The sequence below is a fragment of the Dasypus novemcinctus genome, chromosome 1, assembly GCF_030445035.2.
Source record: "Dasypus novemcinctus isolate mDasNov1 chromosome 1, mDasNov1.1.hap2, whole genome shotgun sequence".
NCBI classification, from domain to species: Eukaryota; Metazoa; Chordata; class Mammalia; order Cingulata; family Dasypodidae; genus Dasypus; species Dasypus novemcinctus.
The window spans coordinates 19,777,429-19,798,616 of record NC_080673.1 but is presented as its reverse complement, the minus strand read 5'-3'; the positions used below and the strand labels follow the sequence as shown (position 1 = coordinate 19,798,616).

The window sequence follows — 21,188 nt, the reverse complement described above, 5'->3', positions numbered from 1 at the left end:
GATGTTACTTCTGGGGAAGTAGATAAAATGAACAAACTATGACTCATAAGCAAGTTAGAGCAAGATTTCTAGGTACCTTCCCATAAAATATATACATTCTAAAAAATGAAAAAGAACATGTCAAATTACAGAATTTGCTTTAAAAAGTCCATCCTTGTGCAAAAATTATGTTTAACAACATTAAGTTTAAGAGGAGAGAGTAGTATGCCTCTTGGTGTTTTATCCGACGTAAGAACGTTGTTATTGCCTATTTCCACCGAATCTAGGCTCAAAAGAGGTTAGAACATTGTTACTGAATGCCATTTTGTCATTATTCCCCAACTCCTACCCCGAGTGATATGTGAAAGGAGAGAGGGCACTTTTCTCTTTGAACTAGTTTCCATAGCACTTGGCCGTGGGTTAAAGGCAACAATATATCCCTGAACCTAAGCCCAGGTGAACCCCCAGCGCAGGGGTCCTGGCAGGGCCAGGAGCATGGAGCTCTCTATTTCTGTGCGTGAAGTAAGAGCAATGAAGGTAATAAGTTATCTCTGGAATAAAGGGACCGGAAACTCTATGGCCTTTATCTTCTGGTGTCCTAAAGCTTCCATCTTATTGCTGTAACTGCTAAACTTTGTCCTAGAGAAGAGAGACAGGCCTAATTTTAATTTTGTTAACACTGGCACAGATGGATTACACCTTTCAAAACTGTGGAGCACGGGATTCTAAATGTATGGAATCAGGGCCTTATTCCAGAGCAAACAAACAATTTTCTACCACCACGTGTCCTGGTAGTGACACCTTCTGATCTCTCAGGATTGGCACTTTTCCCTTCACTAACTGCATTTTGCAGAACATAGATAGCTATGTTTAATGCTTCAGATTGAAGTAGTGAATTATTTTCAGAAAGCGGGATTTAATAATCCTTTTTGTGTGGGGAAAGTGAAGGAGCTTTTCTTTGAATACATTTGTGCTTTTGAGTGGATGAGTCCTTAATGTATTACATAGAGACCTACAATGTCCAACACAGTGTTCATTGCTTTTTTTTTTTAAACCAGTTGTAGGTTTACAGAAAAACCATGCATAAATTACAGAGTTCCCATATAACATCTGTGGTGGTTTGAAGCTGTATGTCCCTCAGAAAAACCATGTTCTGAAACCGAATCCATTCTTGTGGGTGTGACCCACGGTAAGTAGGACCTTCCCATGAGGACACTTGGTGAAGGTGTGACCCCCTCAGTCAGGAGGGGCCAGCATCCTCGTAGTGGAGTCCTGTACAAGGGAATGAGATTCAGACAGAGAGAGAGAAGCCACGGGAGCAAGAGGCTGGAATCAACTCAGCGTGGAAGAGAAGGGAGAGACCAGTGTACGCTGCCATGGGACAGAGGAACCAAGGATCCCGGCCTCAGAACTGTGAGCAAACAAATTCCTGTTGTTTAACCCAACCCGTTTCATAGTATTTGATTAAAGCAGCCTAAGAAACCAAACCACCACTCTATTATTAACATCGTGCATTAGTGTGGTACAATTCATCAAAGAACATGTTTATTTCTTATTTTTTATTTTTTCAGATTTATTTCATTTTATTCCCCTCCCCACCCCAGTCGTCCGTTCTCTGTGTCTATTTGCTGTGTCTTCTTTTTCGTCCGCTTCTGTTGTCAGCTGCACGGGAAACTGTGTTTCTTTCTGTTGCATCATCTTGTTGTCAGTTCTCCGTGTGCGCGGCGCCATTCCTGGGCAGGTTGCACTTTCTTTCGCGCTGGGCGGCTCTCCTTATGGGGTGCACTCCTTGCGCGTGGGGCTCCCCTACGCGGGGGACACCCCTGCGTGGCAGGGCACTCCTTGCGCGCATCAGCACTGTGCATGGGCCAGCTCCATACGGGTCGAGGAGGCCCGGGCTTTGAACCGTGGACCTCCCATGTGGTAGACGGACGCCCTAACCACTGGGCAAAGTCCGCTTCCCAAAGAACATGTTTATGATTGTACTATTAACTATCATTATTTAATCTTGAATACTAGCCATGTGAGACTCCTGAATACTTAAAATGTGGATAGTCTGAGATATGTTCTATGCATAAAATACATACCAGATTTTGAAGACTTAGTTCAAAAAAAAGTAAAATATCTCATTAATTTTTATATTGATCACATGTTGAAATGATAATTTCGATATATGGATTAAATTATATTAATAAAATTAATTTCATCTCTTTATTTTTACTTATAAATGTGAGTACTAGAAAATTTAAACTTACATATGTGGTTTGCATTATAATACTATTGGACAGGGCTGTAACAGAGTATTAAAGCATAACACTGTGAATGTATAAAGCAAATGCCATTTCAGAATTCTGAAGAGGATATACCTGCAAATTAAGCTTCTTCACCATTTCTTGACTTGTTTACCACTGGTTTCAGACCTCTTTCTCTACCTTAAACCCAAGAAGCTGGGCCTTACTTAGCCAAATCCATTTTCTCAGTCACAGGAGAAACGTGAGCAGAGCTTTTCAAGATTTGAGGAAAGGGCACCCACAGTGAACTTTGGGAGCTTTTTTTTTTTCATCTCCGTCCTCTAGAATAGTCAAAGAAGCTGCTATTTCTTAGGAAACCCAGACAATCTTGTAGGGATTTACAAACCCAGGCATATCTCATTTATTTCCCATTTTATATTTGCATTTTAATATTTATGGTTTTGGTTAAATAAAATGAACATATCTGCTAATTAGAGAGGATTTCATTTTCTTTTGATTAATTCTCTTTCTCCCTCATAACAGTCCAGCTCACAGAAAGTTTTCTGTTTAACTTATGTATCACTGTGATTTAATATAGCAACTAAAAGGTATTTAACAAAATAATCAATAATAAGGAATTGGATTTGTTCTAGTTAGGTCAACAATATTCTGTATCAAAATATTTTCCCTTGTCCATGTTAAATAATATTACCTGAATAATGAGATATATCAGATATATCACTGGTTAAAAGAGTACAATAGAGAAAGATTTAAAAAATGATATTCTATTTCTTATCAAGCTGTATATATTTACTTAAGAAAAGGAGACTAAATACTTCTTAAATGACCTTCCCTGTCATTAGTTCTTTCAGAGAAGGAACAAGCCTATTATTATTCTTATTGTTTTCTTTTTTGAAATTAAAACAGTAATTCAAATCATTGACTTCTAAGGAAGTTGTTTTCTGGAAGGTTTAATTAGAGAAGTTTACATTCCTCTCAAGAACTGTTTTGGTTATTTCGATGGCTGGCTATAACCTGAACCAAACTCACTGTTAAAATTATCACAGTATTTCCACATTTAGTGTATCTGCGGGCGGACCCTGGCTTTTGTGAATGAAAGGAGTTAGCTGTCCCTAAGTTGGGTCAGCAGTTTTGTCTGAGAAGTGGTGAAATGGTGGCCGGCCCAAGGCCACGCTGGACATGGCAGGGGCCCAGGCAGCCCGACAAGGAAAGCTGGGGATCGGAGTCAGGACGTGGGCTACCTTCTTCTTGAATATGTTTGTGCTTCTGGATTAATTAATCTGCTGCTTACTAGCTGTGCTACTTTGGGCAAGCACTTTAATCCCTGAGCTCCTTTACTTCATTAATAACGTTCTTCTTTAAAAGAAAGAATAATGGAAAAACAGGTAGTGTTAAAGAGTCAGTATGGATCAGTGCTGCCTTTGGGGGAGGAATTTTGAAAATATGTATCCAAGTTTAAAATCAGTGTACCTCTTATTTTTAGCTGTTCTACTTCTAGAAATTTCACCTGTGGAAACAATGTGAAACTGCAAAGATATCTGTGTAAGTTTTTCCCTGCACTGTTGACATTTTTAACAGAGAAAAACTGAAAAGGATACTATCCATCAATAAGACATTCACTACAGGCATTACATTACATTCATTCATTTGAAGACTCATCAGCCACTAAAATGACTGTATAGGTTTGTATTTGTTTATATGTAAGGCACCATGGTTGGCTGGATTCTAAGATGGTTCCCCAAGATTTCTTACCACAATCCCTGGGAGTATGAATTTGATGGAATTATTCCTGTGATTGTTACTTTACATGGCAAAAGTCAGAGAGCTGTAAGGAGCTGGATTTTGCTAAGAATAAGAATGAAACTGGAAGTAGATTTTCCCCCAAAGCTCCAGATGAGAAATCAGTTTGGCCAAAACCTTGATTTCATCTTTGTGACATCTTGAGCAGAGGCCCCAGCCCTGTCCTGCCGGACTTGTGATGTACACAACTGTGAGCTAATAAATGGGTGTTGTAGCAATTTGTTACACAGCAAGAGCAAACAAATACAGAGTGTTTATAATACAGCCATATGAGATCCCTTCTTTTATTTATTATGTATAGGCACAGAAAAACATCTCAGAGGATGGATAATAAAATGTCGAAGGCAGTTATCACTGGGTGGTGAGGCAGTGAGTGGCTCAGACTTTATTCCTTATGCTTTCTAGATTGTTTAAAAATTTAAAAATGGGTGAAAAAAGATAAAAAAATGGATTACGTACTTTAATAATCAGCTGGAAAAACAGAGATTTTAAAAGGTGGGGAAGAAAATAATTTAAGAAAAGCATATCCTAAAGATCTCATAGGGCTGTAGGAAATTTAAATTACATAACTTGTAAGAATGTGATTTTGTGAATTTTGTGCAGTATTTTGAAAATACAATGTAGTGCATTTTTCTAAGTCCAGAATCTCCATCTCTCGCTTTGCATTTTGGTCTTATTCCTTTAGGTAGGTTTAGTTCGAGAATTTTATTTTAAAGGGATTTCTGTGGTATAACACAATGTCTTTTGTACCCTTACATAAAATCATTTATAACTGCCAAATTTTAATAAATTTCATAAAAACTCCCATTACATTTTCTTTCAAACAGAAAAAGTACATATTATACGACATTTTAACTTCTTTCCTTAAAATTTCAAAATAATTCATTGCAAAATATTAATTTCAAGTAAAACATACAGAAAATGATAAAGCAACTAAGAGTCTTCATAATAAAATCCAAGATAAAAATAATTTTTTGCAAGTTGAAAATTTATCAAAAGGTCTAAGTAGATTATAAATATATTTTGGCAAGGTGATGGATTTAAAGGTACTTTAAAAGTTATCTAGTTAAACTATTACAGATATGATGTGTCTGATCTAATCAGTAAGTTTTACATCACTGTTATTTCTAGGGGAGCAGGTGTAGCTCAGTGGTTGAGCTCCTACTTGCCATGTACAAGGTCCTGGGTTCAATTCCTGGTTCCTGACCCTCCCCTCAAACTGTTTATTTCTGCTAAAACACAAAAGTATTTTATCTGAAAAATCCAGGAGCAGTATGATTCATTTTATTTCTTCACAAATGTTCTTTTATAAGTTGGGCCAATCTCTGGAAAGCCTAAAATAGAAAAGAAATGAGAACAGATGAAATGAGGTGCTGTTAATGAAAAGTTTCTCATAACTTTAGAAATTCACACAAAGAGTATCCTTCTTGGGTTGAGATGAGGCAATGAAAGTCAAGTTTAATATCATCTTTATCTGAGTAGGATGCCATCAATGCTTACAAATATATGGAGAAATACGCATATTGGATTTCCAGGATTTTCATTTTATTCTCTTAGTCCTCAAGATGATCATTTTCTATTTTTCTCCACAATGTATTTTATTTTCATATAAACTTTACTGCTTATACATTCTACATAGTTTTAATTGTCTAACTCTACTAACATACAAAAGCAGAGAGAGATAGAAAGTGTATATTTAATGACCCGAGAGAGCAAGTAAATAAGAACACCCCTAAATGGCCATCTCTAAGGGTAAGTGTAAACTCTTCTCAAGATTAATGACACTGTTCAGTCTATGACTCTTCTGGTAGGATTTGCAGATACACATCCTTAGGAGTTTGTTTCTTTGCTTCTTGTTATTTTGGTATAAACTAGGCTCTGACTAATTTGAGAATATTATTCTATTTGACCCTTACCCTTACTGATATTTTTTTTTCCCTCAGAGAAAGAGACTGACAACTACCATTAATCTGTACTTTGGGTTCGTGTTATTTCCATGAAGGAAGGGGGTAAAGGTTCTCTTCATAACATGTTGGTAATCTCTCAACACTGTTCAGTAGGTTCTAAGAAATTAAACAACGAAATTTAACTCCAACTCGGTCTTGTCATGTATCTATAGAAGTCTAGCAACAAAGTTAACTGTCTTTTAATGTTAGTGTATGACCTTTTGAAAAATATCTGCTTTTTAGAAACCAAAAATGACTTTAACCAATACGGGAACTCACAAAATGATCACATGCACCAAAAAATAGAGCTGATATCTGATTTACTTGGAAGAGAATACTGTACTCACCACGTCCATCTGTTCTGGAGAAGCCAACGAGAAGGACGCGCGAATGTAAGGGCTAGGAGCTGAGCTATCAATGTAGAAAACATTTCCAGGAGCAAATAATACCTAAGAGAGTTGTGGAAAATAAATGATTTACCACTGAAGAAAAACTAAAAGAAAATAAAGGTAAATCTAATCCTGGAGTGGGGAAGGACATTTTAAAGTTTAAAAGCAGTTGAAGAAATCACAAGAGGAAAAATGACTTCTATATGCCACACAGAAAACAAAACTAAAATCATAGGAACTGGAAAAATATTTACAATAAATATAGCAAATGCTAGCTCTTTCCATGTATAAACAATGCATAGAAAGTATTAGAGAAACATTAAAATTCTAGCTTCATTGGGTAAAGGTGAGCTTAAAAAGAAATATAAATGGTAATAAACATGAGTAAATATTTAACTGCACTAGAAAAGTAGTATACATGCAAACAATGAGATAACATTTTTGAAGTTATCAAATTTGGAAGTGACTCTTAAGTGGGAACCTGAAGAACAAGTAGGTGTTAATCAGACAAAAGAGTGGGCAGAGTATCTGAGAGAGAAGATGCAGCATGAAAAGACCCTGAGATGGGAAGAAACAAGGTGCAGTCAACTGAAAGAAGGTAATAAATGAAACAAATGCATAAAGTAAAGGAATAAAAATGTTACGAAAGTGGTGCAGGGTGGTGTGTCAAGACAGAGTGATGGACACCTGCTATTCTTGGTGCCCTCGCTAGCAGAGACAGCTCAGTGATCGCCAACTCTATGTCCTCTTCCCCCTGGACATACAAATACACTGTTTGCTAGGATCCCTACAGGAAGATGGGGTCACTGAACCATATTAACCAATGGATGGGAGTGGAAGTCATGCATGCCATCCTCTAGGCCTTGCCCATAAAGTCCTTCCCTTGTGTGATCTACTGTGTTCTTTCCATTTAGCAGAGACCTTGGAATTAATATGTTCAAGACTGAAGAGCAACAAGATGGAAGGAGCCAGGACCTCTGAATCACAGCATGGAGTTGAGTTGCCAACAGGTCACACTGTTCAATTTTAATGTCAGAAATAAACTTCTATTGTGTTATGCTCCTGAGACTTTGGGTTTTATCTTTTTTTAAAAATTTTTTAAAAATAGCAGTTAGTATTAACTAATGCAATCGTGATCTTGCAAAAGGATTAAGCAACTGTTTGTTGTTATACGGTATGAATCTGAACACTGCCTGCTCAGAAAAGATGAGTTGGGAATGAAATGATTTGGGGCACTCTGGGGACTTGGCCCAATGGATAGGGCAGCATCTGCCTACCACATGGGAGGTCCACGGTTCAAACCCCGGGCCTCCTTGACCCGTGTGCAGCTGGCCCATGCGCAGTGCTGATGCGCGCAAGGAGTGCCCTGCCACGCAGGGGTATCCCCCATGTAGGGGAGCCCCACGCGCAAGGAGTGCGCCCCGTCAGAAGAGCCGCCCAGCGCGAAAGAAAGAGCAGCCTGCCCAGGAATGGCGCCGCACACACGGAGAGATGACACCACAAGATGACACAACAAAAAGAGACACAGATTCCCAGTGTTGCTAAGGATAGAAGCGGTCACAGAAGAACACTCAGAGAACAGACACAGAGAGCAGACAACTGGGGGGGGGGGTAGGAGAAGGGGAGAGAAATAAATAAAAAAATAAAATAAATCTTAAAGAAATACATCGCTTGTTAAAAAAAAAAGTTTTTCTTCATACTTTTATGCATTTTCCAAATTTGTTATAATGGGTTTGTTTTACTTTCAAAATATGAGAAAATCCCTCTATTTTAAAATACTAATGGCTAATCCTCATCGAGCACTTAGTAGTGCTTTACATGTATTAACTCATTTAGTCATCACAGCAGCCTATGAGGGAGGGTGACTTTTCACCTCCATTCTACAGATGAGGCTCAGGCTGGGTAAGTAACTTGCCCAAAGTCATATATACAGTAAGGGGTAGAACTGGGATTCAAACCCAGGGAGTGTGGCTCCAGAGACTGCTCTTTATTAACCTAATCACCAGTTAGGATGTGATATAATGACTACATTTCCATTAATTGCGACTAGTTGAATAATTATGTAGCCCAAAAATCTATCATGATTTTAATAATGAGGCAGCACATCTGATATTAAAATAACATGAACTGGGGTGTGGGCAATGAAAACCATCTCTCTTCATTTTTATTCCAGTAAAGAGTTACTTAAAGTCTGACTTGTCTTTAGGACTGTCCCCCTCCACTTTACCTCTTTCTTAAGGGCTTTTTCTTCAATCAGTTGTTTCATATCAGAAATACCCTTAACTTTAATCCATAAAAACATTGAAGCAGTAGGAATATGCCATTCTGCCAATCCTACAAGCAAAAGAAGAGAATAAATATTTTCCAAAGTCAGTTCTGACACTATCAAGACTATTGCTTAATAACCTAGGTGCAGAAATTGTAACGTTTCTGAAAAAGTTCCCTCAACGACAGCATTTTAAAAAATATAATTTTGTTAGCCCTGAAAATTGACGTCCTGGGTTTTATTTCAAAGAGTAAGTGAGGAGTAAGGGGGAGGGAGACAGAACAGTTCATGTGTGGGTATTTACAGTTTTAGTCAGTCTTAGGGTTGGGCAAGAAATCTAATGCCTACCTGTCCTTAGTTGGAACCACACTTAAAAGACAAATATGGCTGTTTCAGCCATAGAAGAGGATTCCTCAACTCTTTTTAGATTCTTCCAGTGTTTCAAGACATCCTGTAGTTTACATAATAGTTCAGAAGTCCAATGGATTAGGATTTTAATCAGAAGGTAATTAATTATGAAGACAAGTACTTAAAATTCAAGAATTCAGACACATCTGTAGGCTTTATTGAGTATTAGGATAGAGAAATGAAAAAAGGAACATTATTTTGATTTTAATTAAAATAGTACTCTTATCAAAAAGACAATTCTATTTTTATCAAGACTTTGTAGGGAATGAGATATGACAGAAGGAATTGAAATTGAAATTTTGATTTACTGTTATTCATACCAAAGGTATTTTTAGTATCATTACAGCATGTAAATTCATTTGGCTCTCTTCCATGATAGAAAATTAAATCTAAGCCATCCTGCAATCAAATTAGCAATAGATAATATTAGACAAATTATTAATATGGTTAATTAGAAGTCTGATTAGAAGGTAATTTATAATGAGCAAACTGCCTTAGACTGTACTATTTAATCTTTATACAGTCTGATTAGAAAAGGAGTATTTTTTTGTTTGAAAATTTCTCTTCTATTTGAGGCAAAATTTGGAAATAACCCTACAATCTTTTGGTATAGATGCCATGTGGCTTTTCAAACACAGTGCATGCTCACAGTATTACCTGGAGTTACCTGCTACGCATTTCTTTAAACGCGGGGGCCAAGAGACATTTTGGGAGGGCGTTTGGTCTCAGACGATTGCTCTGGGCTCCCTGGAGCTCCCTGAGCAATTTGGTGGTCTCATCAAGCTTCCTCTGGAACACCTCAGCTTCTTTGGAGTAAAAAACTTCAACTAGTTCCCAAAGGTTGTGACCGCTTTCAGCACTGTGAGCCTGTTCTGATTCCTGGAGTCCCCCTGTTTCTCTGCTGGCTCATCTCTATAGCCTGCTGCTTGTCTTTTACTGGTCACATGTCTTGGCCTGGCTGTCATCTGCAGGTGCTGACATCTCCAATTCTTGTAGGGTTCTACAATACCCTCTTTTTGTTAAAAAGAGAAAAAAAAAAAAACCAATCTAGACATTTGCCATAACATATGGATAATTTAGGATCCATAAATAAAATATAGCACTGGAGTCACCTGCTCTTTTTGTTTTCTTTGCACCCGTGCAAAGTCTTCACCTCTAGGGTGAGCCATCCAGTTGCCATTCCCAGTTGCATGAGGCAGTCAGCTCGTTCTCTTACAATGGAATCCACAGAGTGGGGCAGTCCCAGTGCTGGTGTCCCATCTGGTTTTCTTCTTTCAAATTTGTACTATTAACTGCCTAGTTAGCTTTCTTCCAGATTCTTAAAAATGTCATCGGTGTACTCCTGCTCTCTTTCTCAATTACTGCTTTTAAGTTTATTTTCAGGTGTATGTTTGTCTTTTTGTTTTCCTAATTGGGATTTTTAAAGGTTTGGGCTTCAGCATCTCTGGAAGATTCCCTCTCTCTGGGCCAGCAGCACTGGCTTCCCTTCTCTGAGAGATGTCTGTTCTGCTTTTGGGGTTTTTGCACGTCTTCCATGGAGTCTATGCTCTGCTCCAGGCTCTGACTTCTTTCCTGGCTGAGACTTTTCATCTCTAAGTGAAAAGCACCTTTGCAGTTTTATAACTGATGATCTCTTGTTTGTTGTAAACCACGGCATTAGTACATGTAAGTTTGAAGTTATCCTGTAGTCCTTCTATGTACTGGTAGTCATTGTTATTGATCTTTTCTTTAATAGTACTAAAATCTTTTGGATGTTTAATATGCATGGAATAGCTGGGAGCAATAAAATCAGTTACTGGAAATGAAAAGAAAGCCCTTGCTTGGGTCTTTTCTCTGCAATTGTCTCATCTGATGATTCAAAATTTCTTTAAGAAATTTCTATTTCTTGTTTGACCAAGAGGTTATGAGAGGCTTCTCAAGAGGCAATTCCTATCTTAGGGGTCCAACACTGGAGGGCTCTCTCTGCCTCCTTCTCCACATACTCTCCATCTTGCTTCTTTTCCACCCTTTCTTTTCTGGGAATGTGCTTCTCTCCTTTATTTCTCTTTTACCACTTTCTCTCTGGGTGGCGGGCATGATCATTTTTTGCTGTTGAAGAGGCTTGAGTTGTAAGCTGAACTGCCTGATGGAGAGCTTGGGGACTCTGATCCCCCTCACTGAGGTCCAGCTCCAAAGGCCCTCCACATTCCTGGCAGAGGTGTCTGTCTGTTGTACTTCTTGTGATTTTTGCCCATGTCTGACTGGGCTCCAGTGCCAGCCCCCATCCCAGGCCCAGGCTGGGTGGCTCTGCTCTTGGTCCAGGCCAGGGGAGTAGAGGGCGGAAGGCGCCTTGAGACCCCGCACTGTCAGGTAGGGGGTGGCACAGCCAGGCAGTGCTAGGATCCTCTGGATCGAGTTTTAGACTGATTTTTTTTAACCAGGTATAGAAGAGATAGGGAGAACTGTGCCAGGGTTTATAGGCTGTTACTTTTTTTTTCAATTTAAAAACAATTTATTAGGAAGCAGATTTGGCTGAACTGATAGAGCGTCCGCCTATCACATAGGAGGTCCAGGGTTCAAAACCAAGGCCTTCTGATCTATATGGTGAGATGGTCCATGCGCAGTGCTGATGCACGCAAGGAGTGCCTATGCCATGCAGGGGTGCCCCCATGGAGGGGAGCCCCACATGCAAGGAGTGTGCCCCGGAAGGAGGGCTGCCCCGTGTGAAAAGCGCAGCCAGCCCAGGAATGGCACCGCACACACGGAGAGCTAATGCAGCTGAAAAAACCACAGACTCCTGGTGCCGCTGACAAGAATGTAAGCAGGCACAGAAGATCACACAGTGAATGGATACAGAGTAGATAGGGCGGGGTGGGGGGACAGGGAAGGAAATAATAAAAAAATAAAAAAATAAAAAAATAAAAAGTTTAATTGAAGTGTATCATTCATACATAAACAATAAGTATACAGTAAAAGTTGTGAACTTATAAACCAAAAATGTATAACATCATGCAAGACTCCCATACATCACCCCACCACAAATACCTTGCATTGTTACAAAATATTTGCACCAAATTATGAAAAAGCATCGTCAAAGAATTACTACTAACTATAGCCCGTATCTCACACTTGGTGTATTCCCCCCAATCCACCAAATTATTATTTTTGATCATACACCATATAATTTATGTAAAGTGTACAATCAATGGCATTTGGTATAATTACTGAGTTGTGCATTCATTACTTTAATCAATAGTAGAGCATTTTCAATTCTCCAAAAAAACAAAAACAAAACAAACCACTAACATACCCGTATGTTAGTGCTACTGGTTACAAATCCTATGATGTGCTTTCACCGTTTCTATTCATTTCCAAACATTTACAAACTTTTTACCAATTCTTCACAAATTAAATCTCAGCTTTCCATTCTCCAACCACATTTGATTCTCTGGTGACTTACATGCTAGCTGTTAACTCTATGAGTCTGCTTATTACATGTAGTTCATAATAGCAAAATCATACAATACTTGTCCTTTTGTGTCTGGCTTGCTTCACTCAGCATAATGTCCTCCAGGTTCATCTACATTTTTATATGCTTCATGACTTCATTTCTTTTCACAGCTGAATAATATTACATCATGTGCCTATACCACAGTTTGTTTATCCATTTGTAAGTTGATGGACCCCTGGCCTGTTTCCATCTTTTGGTAGTTGTGAATAATGAAGTTGTGAATATCATTGCTCTCAGTTCTTTTGGGTATATAAGTAGCAGCGATATTGTCAGGTCACATCATAGATCTATATCTAACTTCCTTAGGAATTGCCAAGCAGACTTGTACAATGGCTGTATGATTCTACATTCTCTTGAATAGTGAATAAGCACTCCTTTCTCTCCACATCCTCTCCAACACTTGTAGTTTTGTTTTATTAATATTCATAGTGGCCATTCTTGTATATGTGAAATGACATCTCACTGTAGCTTTGATTTGCATTTCCCAAAAACCCAGGGATGGTGAACATTTTTTCATGTATTTTTTGCATGTATATTTCTTCTTTAGAAAAATATTTATCCAGGTGTTCTGACCATTTATTAATCAGGTCATTTGTCTTTTTCTTTTTTTTTTTTTTAAACAATTCAATCATTTTATCTAAATAAAAATATATTTTAATCATAATTATACAATATTTCATAGAAACAGTAGGGAAAAATATTGATTTGGTATGGGGGAGGAGTCAATCTTTCTGATAAAATTATGTGGAAGCACATAATATAATAATTACTATTTGACGCTGACAGTTAGAAAATGATAGTTATTTTTTTTGCCAAAAACCATATAAAAAAGTTTTATTAATTTTCCTAGGGTCTATTTTCATTCTTTGATATACCACTCTCTTTTGAGGCAATTTTTATATTAACATCCTTGTCCTTTTTCTCTCTCCTTTAGTTTTTAATGGGTCTCTGTTAGACCCTCCTTTATCAATCCCTTTGTCAGTAATGTCAGTTCTCCATTTTTTTCTGATGGACTTTATGGAATTGCTATATTTGAGTGTGATTGACTATTTCCTTTCTAAAAATACAATTTTTTTAATTTTTAGAGAAGCTTTAGATTACATAAATATTACATAAAAAATATAAGGGATTCCCATTGCCCCACTCCCTCTCCCTCCCACACTTTCCGACATTAACAGCATCCTTCATTAGTGTGGTACATTTGTTAAAATTGATGAACCCATATTGCAGCACTGCTGTTAATCATGGACTAAAGTTTACCTTAGAGTTTACACTTTGTCCTGCATAATTTTGTAAGTTATGACAAAATATACAATGGCCTGCATCCGTCACTGCAATGTCCTGCAAGACAAATCCAATGTCCCCCAAAGGTCCCCATATTACACCTATTTTTCCCTCTCCCATCCCTCAGAACCTCTGGTGGCCACTGCCTTTACACCAATGATAAGAATTCTTCCATTGCTAGAATAATAATAAGTCTATAGTAGGATAATAATAAAATCTACTTTAGTCTATTGTTTATTGGCCAATCTTGAGGACTGTGGGATGGTGATGCCCACTTTGCTTCTAATTGACAGGAGGCTTAAATCCCATGGGGCAGATCTGGTTTGCAGTTGCAGACACTCTGTTCCATCATCATTTCCTTGTTAGTTGTCCTGGGTGAGTCCAGTGAACTGGAGAGTAGGTATTGCAACTCCACTGAAATTCAGGATGGACCAAAAACTTAAGTCCCTTGGACATATATTTATCAATTGTAGCACTAATTATGGCTTCAAATAAAAAGGGCAAAAGGGTCATGTGCAGAGAACCTATAAATCAGTACAAGGCTGTTAAACTGGGAGTGTAAATTCCAAAGTAAGACCCACTGACAGGGTGACGAATTCCTGAGCTGTCTGCCCTGCTTAGTTTCTGGATATCTCTAGAGCCCCCAGGAGTCCTGCTATTTCAGGCACTGTTTACTGTGGCAGTCAATGAGATCCTGCTGAGACTTGCATAAGCCATAACATCTGGAATGATCTCCTGACTCATTTTGAAATCTTATTCATAAAAACTCATTTGTATTCACCATTTCCCCCTTTTGGTCAAGGTCTTTTTCCAGATGCACTGCTAGTTTGTGCTTGGTAATAATCCCCTGGTGCCAGGGAGGCTCATCCCTGGTAGTCATGGCCCATGCTGTGGGGGAAGGTAGTGTGTTTATATGCTGAGTTTGGTTTGAGAGAGGCCACATTTGAACAATAAGGAGGCTTTCAGGAGGTAACTCTTAGGCAGCATATAATACTGGGCTAAGTTGCAATCTCACAAAAAAGGTTCATAAGTACAATCATCACTGTCAAGAGCGTGGCATAATGGTCTGTTTTCCTTTACTAGACACTGCTTGTACTCGGGGGATTCTTCCTGGGGAGTTCTGCTATAGTCTCATTTGTGTTTTTATTCTTGAGTTGTATGATCTCTTTATATATCATGGATTGTAGACCCTTGTTGGATGTGTGATTTCCAAATATTTTTTCCCATTGAGTAGGCTGCGTCTGGTTTGCTTCATTCAACATAGTGTACTCCAGGTTCATCCACGTTGTCATATGATTTACAACTTCATTTCTTCTTACAGCTGCATAACAGTCCATCGTATGTATACACCACAGTTTGTTTATCTGTTCATCTGTTGATGGACAACTGGTTAGTTTCCATCTTTTGGCAAGTGTGAAAATGCCACTTTGAACATTGGTGTGCAGATGTCTGTTTGTGTCACTGCTCTCGGTTCTTCTGGGTATATACCTGGGTAGTGATATTGCTGGACCACATGGCAAGTCTATATTCATCTTCCCTAGAAACTGCCAAACAGTCCTCCACTGTGGCTATACCATTCTACATTCCCACCAACAGTGAAGAAGTGTTCCAATCTCTCCACATCCTCTCTAGCACTTGTAGTTCTCTGTCTTTTTAATAGTGGCCATTCTAATAGGTATGAAATGATACTTCATTGTAGGTTTGATTTGTATTTCCCTAATTGCTAGAGATGTTGAGCAATTTTTCATGTGATTTTTTGCCATTTGTATTTCTTCTTTGGACAAAAGTCTTCAAATCTTTTGCCCAATTTTTAATCAGATTGTCTTTTTATTGTTGAGTTGTAGAATCTTTTTATAGATCATGGATATTAAGCCCTTATAGAATTTGTGATTTCCAAAAATCTTCTCTCATTGAGTTGGCTGCCTTTTCACCCTTTGACAAAGTCCTTTGAGGTGCAAAAGTTTTTAATTTTGAGGAAGTCCCATTTACCTATTTTTTTGTTTCCTTGCACATGCTTTGGGTATAAGGTCCAAAAAAACCCACCATCTATCCCCTGAATTCCTCCTCAGTTTGTTCAATACTAGGGTACAAAAACATTGCTTATTTTTGCATGTTGATCTTGTACCCTGAATGAGTTCACTTTGCTGAACTCATTTATTAGCTCAAGTAGCTCTGTTGCAGACATTTCAGGATTTTCTAAATATAGGATCATGTCATCTGCAAATAGTCAAGAGTTTTACTTCCCCTTTTCCTATTTGGGTACATTTAAATTTTTTTTCCTTGTCTAGTTGCTCTAGCTAGAATTTCTAGTACAATGCTGAATAACAATGGTGACAATGGGCATCCTTGTCTGATTCCCAAATTTAAAGGCAAAGCTTTCAACCTTTCCCCATTGAATACGATGTTGGCTGTGGGCTTTTCATATATGCTTTTTATTATATTGAGGGGTTTTCCATCTATTCCTCTTTGGAATGTTTTTATCAGGAAAGGATGCTGGATTTTGTTGAATGCCTTTTCTGCATCGATTGAGATGATCAAGTGTTTTATTTTCATTCCATTTGTTTATGTGGTGTACTACATTAATTGATTTTCTAATGTTGTACAACCCTCGCATAGCAAGAATACAGTAATGATGAATAAGTCTTTTGATACACTGTTGGATTTGATTTGCAAGTATTTTGTTTAGGATTTCTGCCTCTATGTTCATTAGAAAGATTGGTCTGTAATTTTGTTTTCTTGTAGGGTCTTTATCTGGCTTTGGTGTTAAGGGTGATGCTGGATTCATAAAATGTGTCACATAATTTTCCCTCTTCTATTTTTTGGAAGAGTTTAAAAAGATAGGTGTTACTTCCTCTTGAAATGTTTTGTAGACTTCACCTGTGAATCCATCCAGTCCTGAGCTTTTCTTTGTTGGCAGATTTTTGATGACTGATTCAATCTCATTGCTTGTGATTGGTTTGTTGAGTTCTTGTATTTCTTGTAGCATCAGTGCAGTTGTTCATGCATTCTATGAATTTGTCCATTTTATCTACGTAGTCTAGTTTCCCATAATATCCTCTTATTATCCTTTTTATTTCTGTAGGTTCAGTTGTAACTTCACCCATTTCATTCCTGATTTTATTTATTTACACCCCTTTTTTTCTGTTAGTCTTGCTAAAGGTTTACTGATTTTACTGATTTTCTCAAAGAACCAACTCTTGATTTTGATTTTCTCTATTCTTCTGTTCTCAATTTCATTTATTTCTGCTCTAATTTTTTTTTATTGTTTTACTTGCTTTGGGATTGTTTTGCTGTTCTTTTTCTGACTTCTCCAGTTGTTCAGTTATATCTTCGATTTTACCTCTTTCTTCTTTCGAAATATAGGCACTTAGGGCTATAAATTTCCCTCTCGCACAGCCTTCACTGTATCCCATAAATTTTTTTCTTAGGAGGCACCAGAGTTTGAACCTGGGACCTCATAAACAGGCACTCAACCGAGTTACACCTGCTCTAAGTTTTTAAATTCCCGCCCTCCCCACCCCCCAAGATGGCTCCCTCATCTGTTGGCTTGTCTTCTTTATGAAGCACTGGAACTGAACCCAGGACTGCCCATGTAGGAGCAAGTGCCCAACCACTCGAGTCACTTCTGCTTCCTGCTGGTTTACGGCTTCTACTGGTTGCAGCCTCTGCTCACAGAGGTGTCTGCTGGTTGTGGCATCTGCTGGTTGTGGCGTCAGCTTGTTGCAGTGTCTATAGTGTCTCACTGATTGCAGTGCTTGATTGCTATGGTGTCTGCTCATTGCGGCATCTGCTCTTCTTCTTTAGGAGGCACCAAGAACTGAACCCAGGATCTCCTATGTGGGAGGTAGGTGCCCAATTGCTTGAGTCATATCTGCTCCCTCCCATAAGTTTTGATAAGTTGTATTCTTGTTTACATTCGTCTAGAGGTATCTACTAATTTCTTTTGTAAGATTTTATTTGACCTACTGATCGTTAGGAGTATGTTTAGTCTTCATATATTTGCAAATTTTTCCCTTTCCCTCCTATTACTGATTTCCAGCTTCATTCCATTATGAAGAGAGAAGGTGCTTTCTATAATTTCCATCTTCTTAAATTTATTGAGGGCTTTGTTGTGGCCCAATGCGGTTTATCCTGGAGAAAGATCCATGAGCACTTGAGATTGAACGTATAACCTGCTGCTTTGGCATGTGTTCTGTATATGTCTGCCAGGTCCAGTTTACTTATCATATTATTCAAGTTGTCTGTTTCTTTATTGATCTTCTATCTAGTTGTTCTGTCTCTTGATATGAATGGCCTGTTGAAGTCTCCAAATAGTATTATAGAGATGTCTATTTCTCCTTTTAGTTTTGCCTCATGTATTTTGGGGTACAGATATTTATGACTGTTTCTCCTTCCTGGAGAAATTCCTTTTATTCCTGGATTATTCCTTTTATTGATATATAATGGTCTTCTGGATCTCATCACATTTTTGCATTTACTGTCTGTTTTGTGTGACACAAGTAAAGCTACCTCTGCTCTCTTTTGGTTGCTATTTGTGTGAAGTATATTTTTCCAACTTTTCACTTTCAGTCTATTTACATCCATGGGTCCAAGGTGAGTCTTCTGCAGACAGCATATGGATGGCTCATGTTTCCTTATCCATTTTGTCAGCCTATGTCTTTTGATTGGGGAGTTTAGTCCATTAACATTCAATTTTGTTAATGTAAAGGCATTACTTCAGTCATTTTATCCTTTGGCTTTCATATGTCATATCTCATTTTTGTCCATCTTTTTACCATTTTGGTTACCGTTTCTGATAGTCTTCACTTCCACACTTTATACCAAGCCTCTCTCTCTTCTGGTTGTAGAACTCTGTTTAAAGTTTTCTGCAGAGCTGGATTCTTGTTTATGAACTCTCCGTTTCAACTCATTGTCATATCTGAAGGACAGTTTTGCCAGGTAAAAATTCTTAGCTGGCAGTTTTTCTCTTTCAGTACCTTAATTATATCATACCACTGCCTTTTCACATCTATTGTTTCTGAAGAGAAATTTGCACTAAGTCCTACTGGATGTTCCTTGTGATGCTTTGTTTTTCCCTTGCTGCTTTCAGAATTTTCTCTTTATCTTTGGCATTGGGTATTCTGAATAGTCTGTGTCTTGGGGTAGGTCTATTTGGATTTATTCTAGTTGGAGTATGTTGTACTTTTTGAACACATATACTCATGTTTTTTTTTTTTATGAGAGTTGGGAGGTTTTTCAGCCATTATTTCCTCAAATACTCTTTCTGCCCCTTTTCCTTTCTCTTATCCTTCTGGAACTCCCATAAACACCTATGTTGGTGTGCTTTTTGTTATTATTCAACAACCTGAACCCCTGCTCGATTTTTTTCTTTCTTTTCTCTCTTCTGTTCTCTCTTTTCAATGCCAGTTAATCTTTCCTCTATGTTGCCGATTCTTTCTTATATAATTTAAAATATGCTGTTGTGTGTCCCTATTTTATTTTCCTTTTAGGATGTACTGGGGATTGAACCTAGGACTTTGCACATGGGAAGCAGATGCTCAACTACTGAGCTACAACTGGCCCCAAGGAGAGTTGGTCTTTTCATGTGTTTGTTTTGTTTTTAGGAGGTACTGATGAATGAACCTGGGACCTCCTACATGGGAAGCAGGTGCTCAACTACTTAAGCTATATCTGCTCCCTATTGTATTTTTTTCTCTCTCCCTCCCTCCCACCCTGTTTTTTGCTATCTATGTCCATCTGCTGTGTCATCTTCTGAATCTATTTCTCTTTTTGTCTTCTTTTCTCATTTTTCCCCTTGAGGATTCACTGGGATTCGATCCTGGAAACCTCTGATATGGGGAGAGGTTCCCTGTCACTGGTGCCACCTCAGTTCCTGGTCTCTGATGTGCCTCACCTTGACTCTCCCCTTTGTCTCTCTTTTGTTGTGTCATAATACTGCTGTGTGACTCACTTGTGTGGGCACTGGCTCCCTGCATGGGCACTGGCTTGCTGTGCAGGCATTAGCGCAGGCACTCACGTGGGCACTCGGCTTGCTCTCTAGCCACTGGCTCACCTTGCGTGTATGCTTTTTTTTTTAACCAGGAGGCCCTGGGAATTGAACCCAGGTCCTCTCATACGGTAGGTGGAAGCCTGATCACTTGACCAACATTTTGTATTTTTGTATTTTTGTATTTTTAATCTCACTTATTGTGTCTTTCGTCCCCATAAACTGTTATTCTTCTATCCAAGATTTCAAACTTTTTTTTGAGCTCACTCAGTGTTTTCTTAATGTCTTTTATTTCTTTAGCCACACTGTCCTCCGACTGCATGATTTAGGAGATTTGTATGAACCTCATTGATTAGCTGTTTCAAGTCCTGTGTCTTGTCTGGAGCTTTGATTTGTCTCTTTCCTGAGTCATAGCTTCCTTTTTCTTTGTATGCTGATGTGAAGGCATCTGATTCTGATGCTGTTTACTCTAATATTCAGTTTCTCTCTCTTGCCTAGGGATTAACTGTTTAGTAGCTGTGCGCTACCACTGTTCTTTCAGTCTTGGTTCAACTTATTCTAGATATTTAGGATTGCCCTTGTTTAATTATTCAAACTAGGGCTAAGGACCCAATAATGGTGTGCAGGCCAGTTTCCAAGGGCCTTGGAGAGTGTAGCATTAAAGGTACCAACTTGCCTCATTCATTCATTCATCCATTCCCTTTTTGTGCATTTTTTGGGTGTGGCTAGTAAATGGTGATCTTTAGTAGACCTCTTAGCACAGACCCTGGGTGCCAGGGGACAACGCACTCAGTGTCACTCCTCAGGTGGGTGGGCAGTGCAGAAGCAATATACTTAAGGCTGGGCCAAGCCTCATAAACCTCAGAAGATGTTCCCAACTTTGGCTGGCCACAACCTCCCTCCCTCTGCCTCCTCAGCAATCAGCCAGTGGCAGTAGGGGGGCATCTGAGAAGGCTAATTCTCTTTAGCTCCCTGGGGGTTCCTGGGTTCCACCCAGCCCTGGAAGTGTGGGACCCCTCCAATGCATGAGACCAAGTTTGCTGGCCAAAATCTGAATTTGCCTTTCTTGGGGAAGAGGTCCCCTGCAATGTCCTCAGTCTGCAGCAGCTGGAGTCCATAAACTGCTATTTGCTCTGCAGGTCGGGAAAGGGTGTCCACTGCTGCTTTTGTAGCTCTACGCATGGGATTTTTCAGCCAGCTTAGACTTCTTTCCTTTTTCCTTCTCTCTTCTGGGTAGTGTCTCGCCTTCTCCTCTTGTTCTGAGCCCCGAAACAGCCCTCCAGATGGTCTTGCCTGTCCTCTAATTATTTCTTCTAGGAGAGAAGTGATCCATCTGCCTGTCTAATCCTCCATCTTCTCAGAAGCCCTGGGGGCCATTCTCCAGACTG

The 21,188-nt window shown here is 38.8% G+C and overlaps 1 protein-coding gene and 1 pseudogene across 2 annotated transcripts in view; both read right to left on the bottom strand.

Annotated features, from left to right (window-relative positions):
* Window positions 1-4,284: 4,284 nt before the first annotated feature.
* The window catches only part of AADAT (aminoadipate aminotransferase), a 45,770-nt gene continuing 28,866 nt past the window's right edge, over window positions 4,285-21,188 (bottom strand). For both annotated transcript variants that reach the window (XR_011648415.1, XM_004475394.5), the window contains exons 11-13: window positions 8,594-8,700; window positions 6,325-6,426; window positions 4,285-5,365 (exon numbers count right to left, since the gene is read on the bottom strand). Coding sequence is in view for 1 of the 2 variants with exons in the window: in XM_004475394.5 (XP_004475451.2) it covers window positions 5,324-5,365; window positions 6,325-6,426; window positions 8,594-8,700 (251 nt within the window). In the remaining variant the exon portion in view is untranslated. The remainder of the gene's footprint in view (window positions 5,366-6,324; window positions 6,427-8,593; window positions 8,701-21,188) is intronic.
* On the bottom strand, window positions 10,060-20,982 carry LOC139438833 (bromodomain-containing protein 7 pseudogene; annotated as a pseudogene).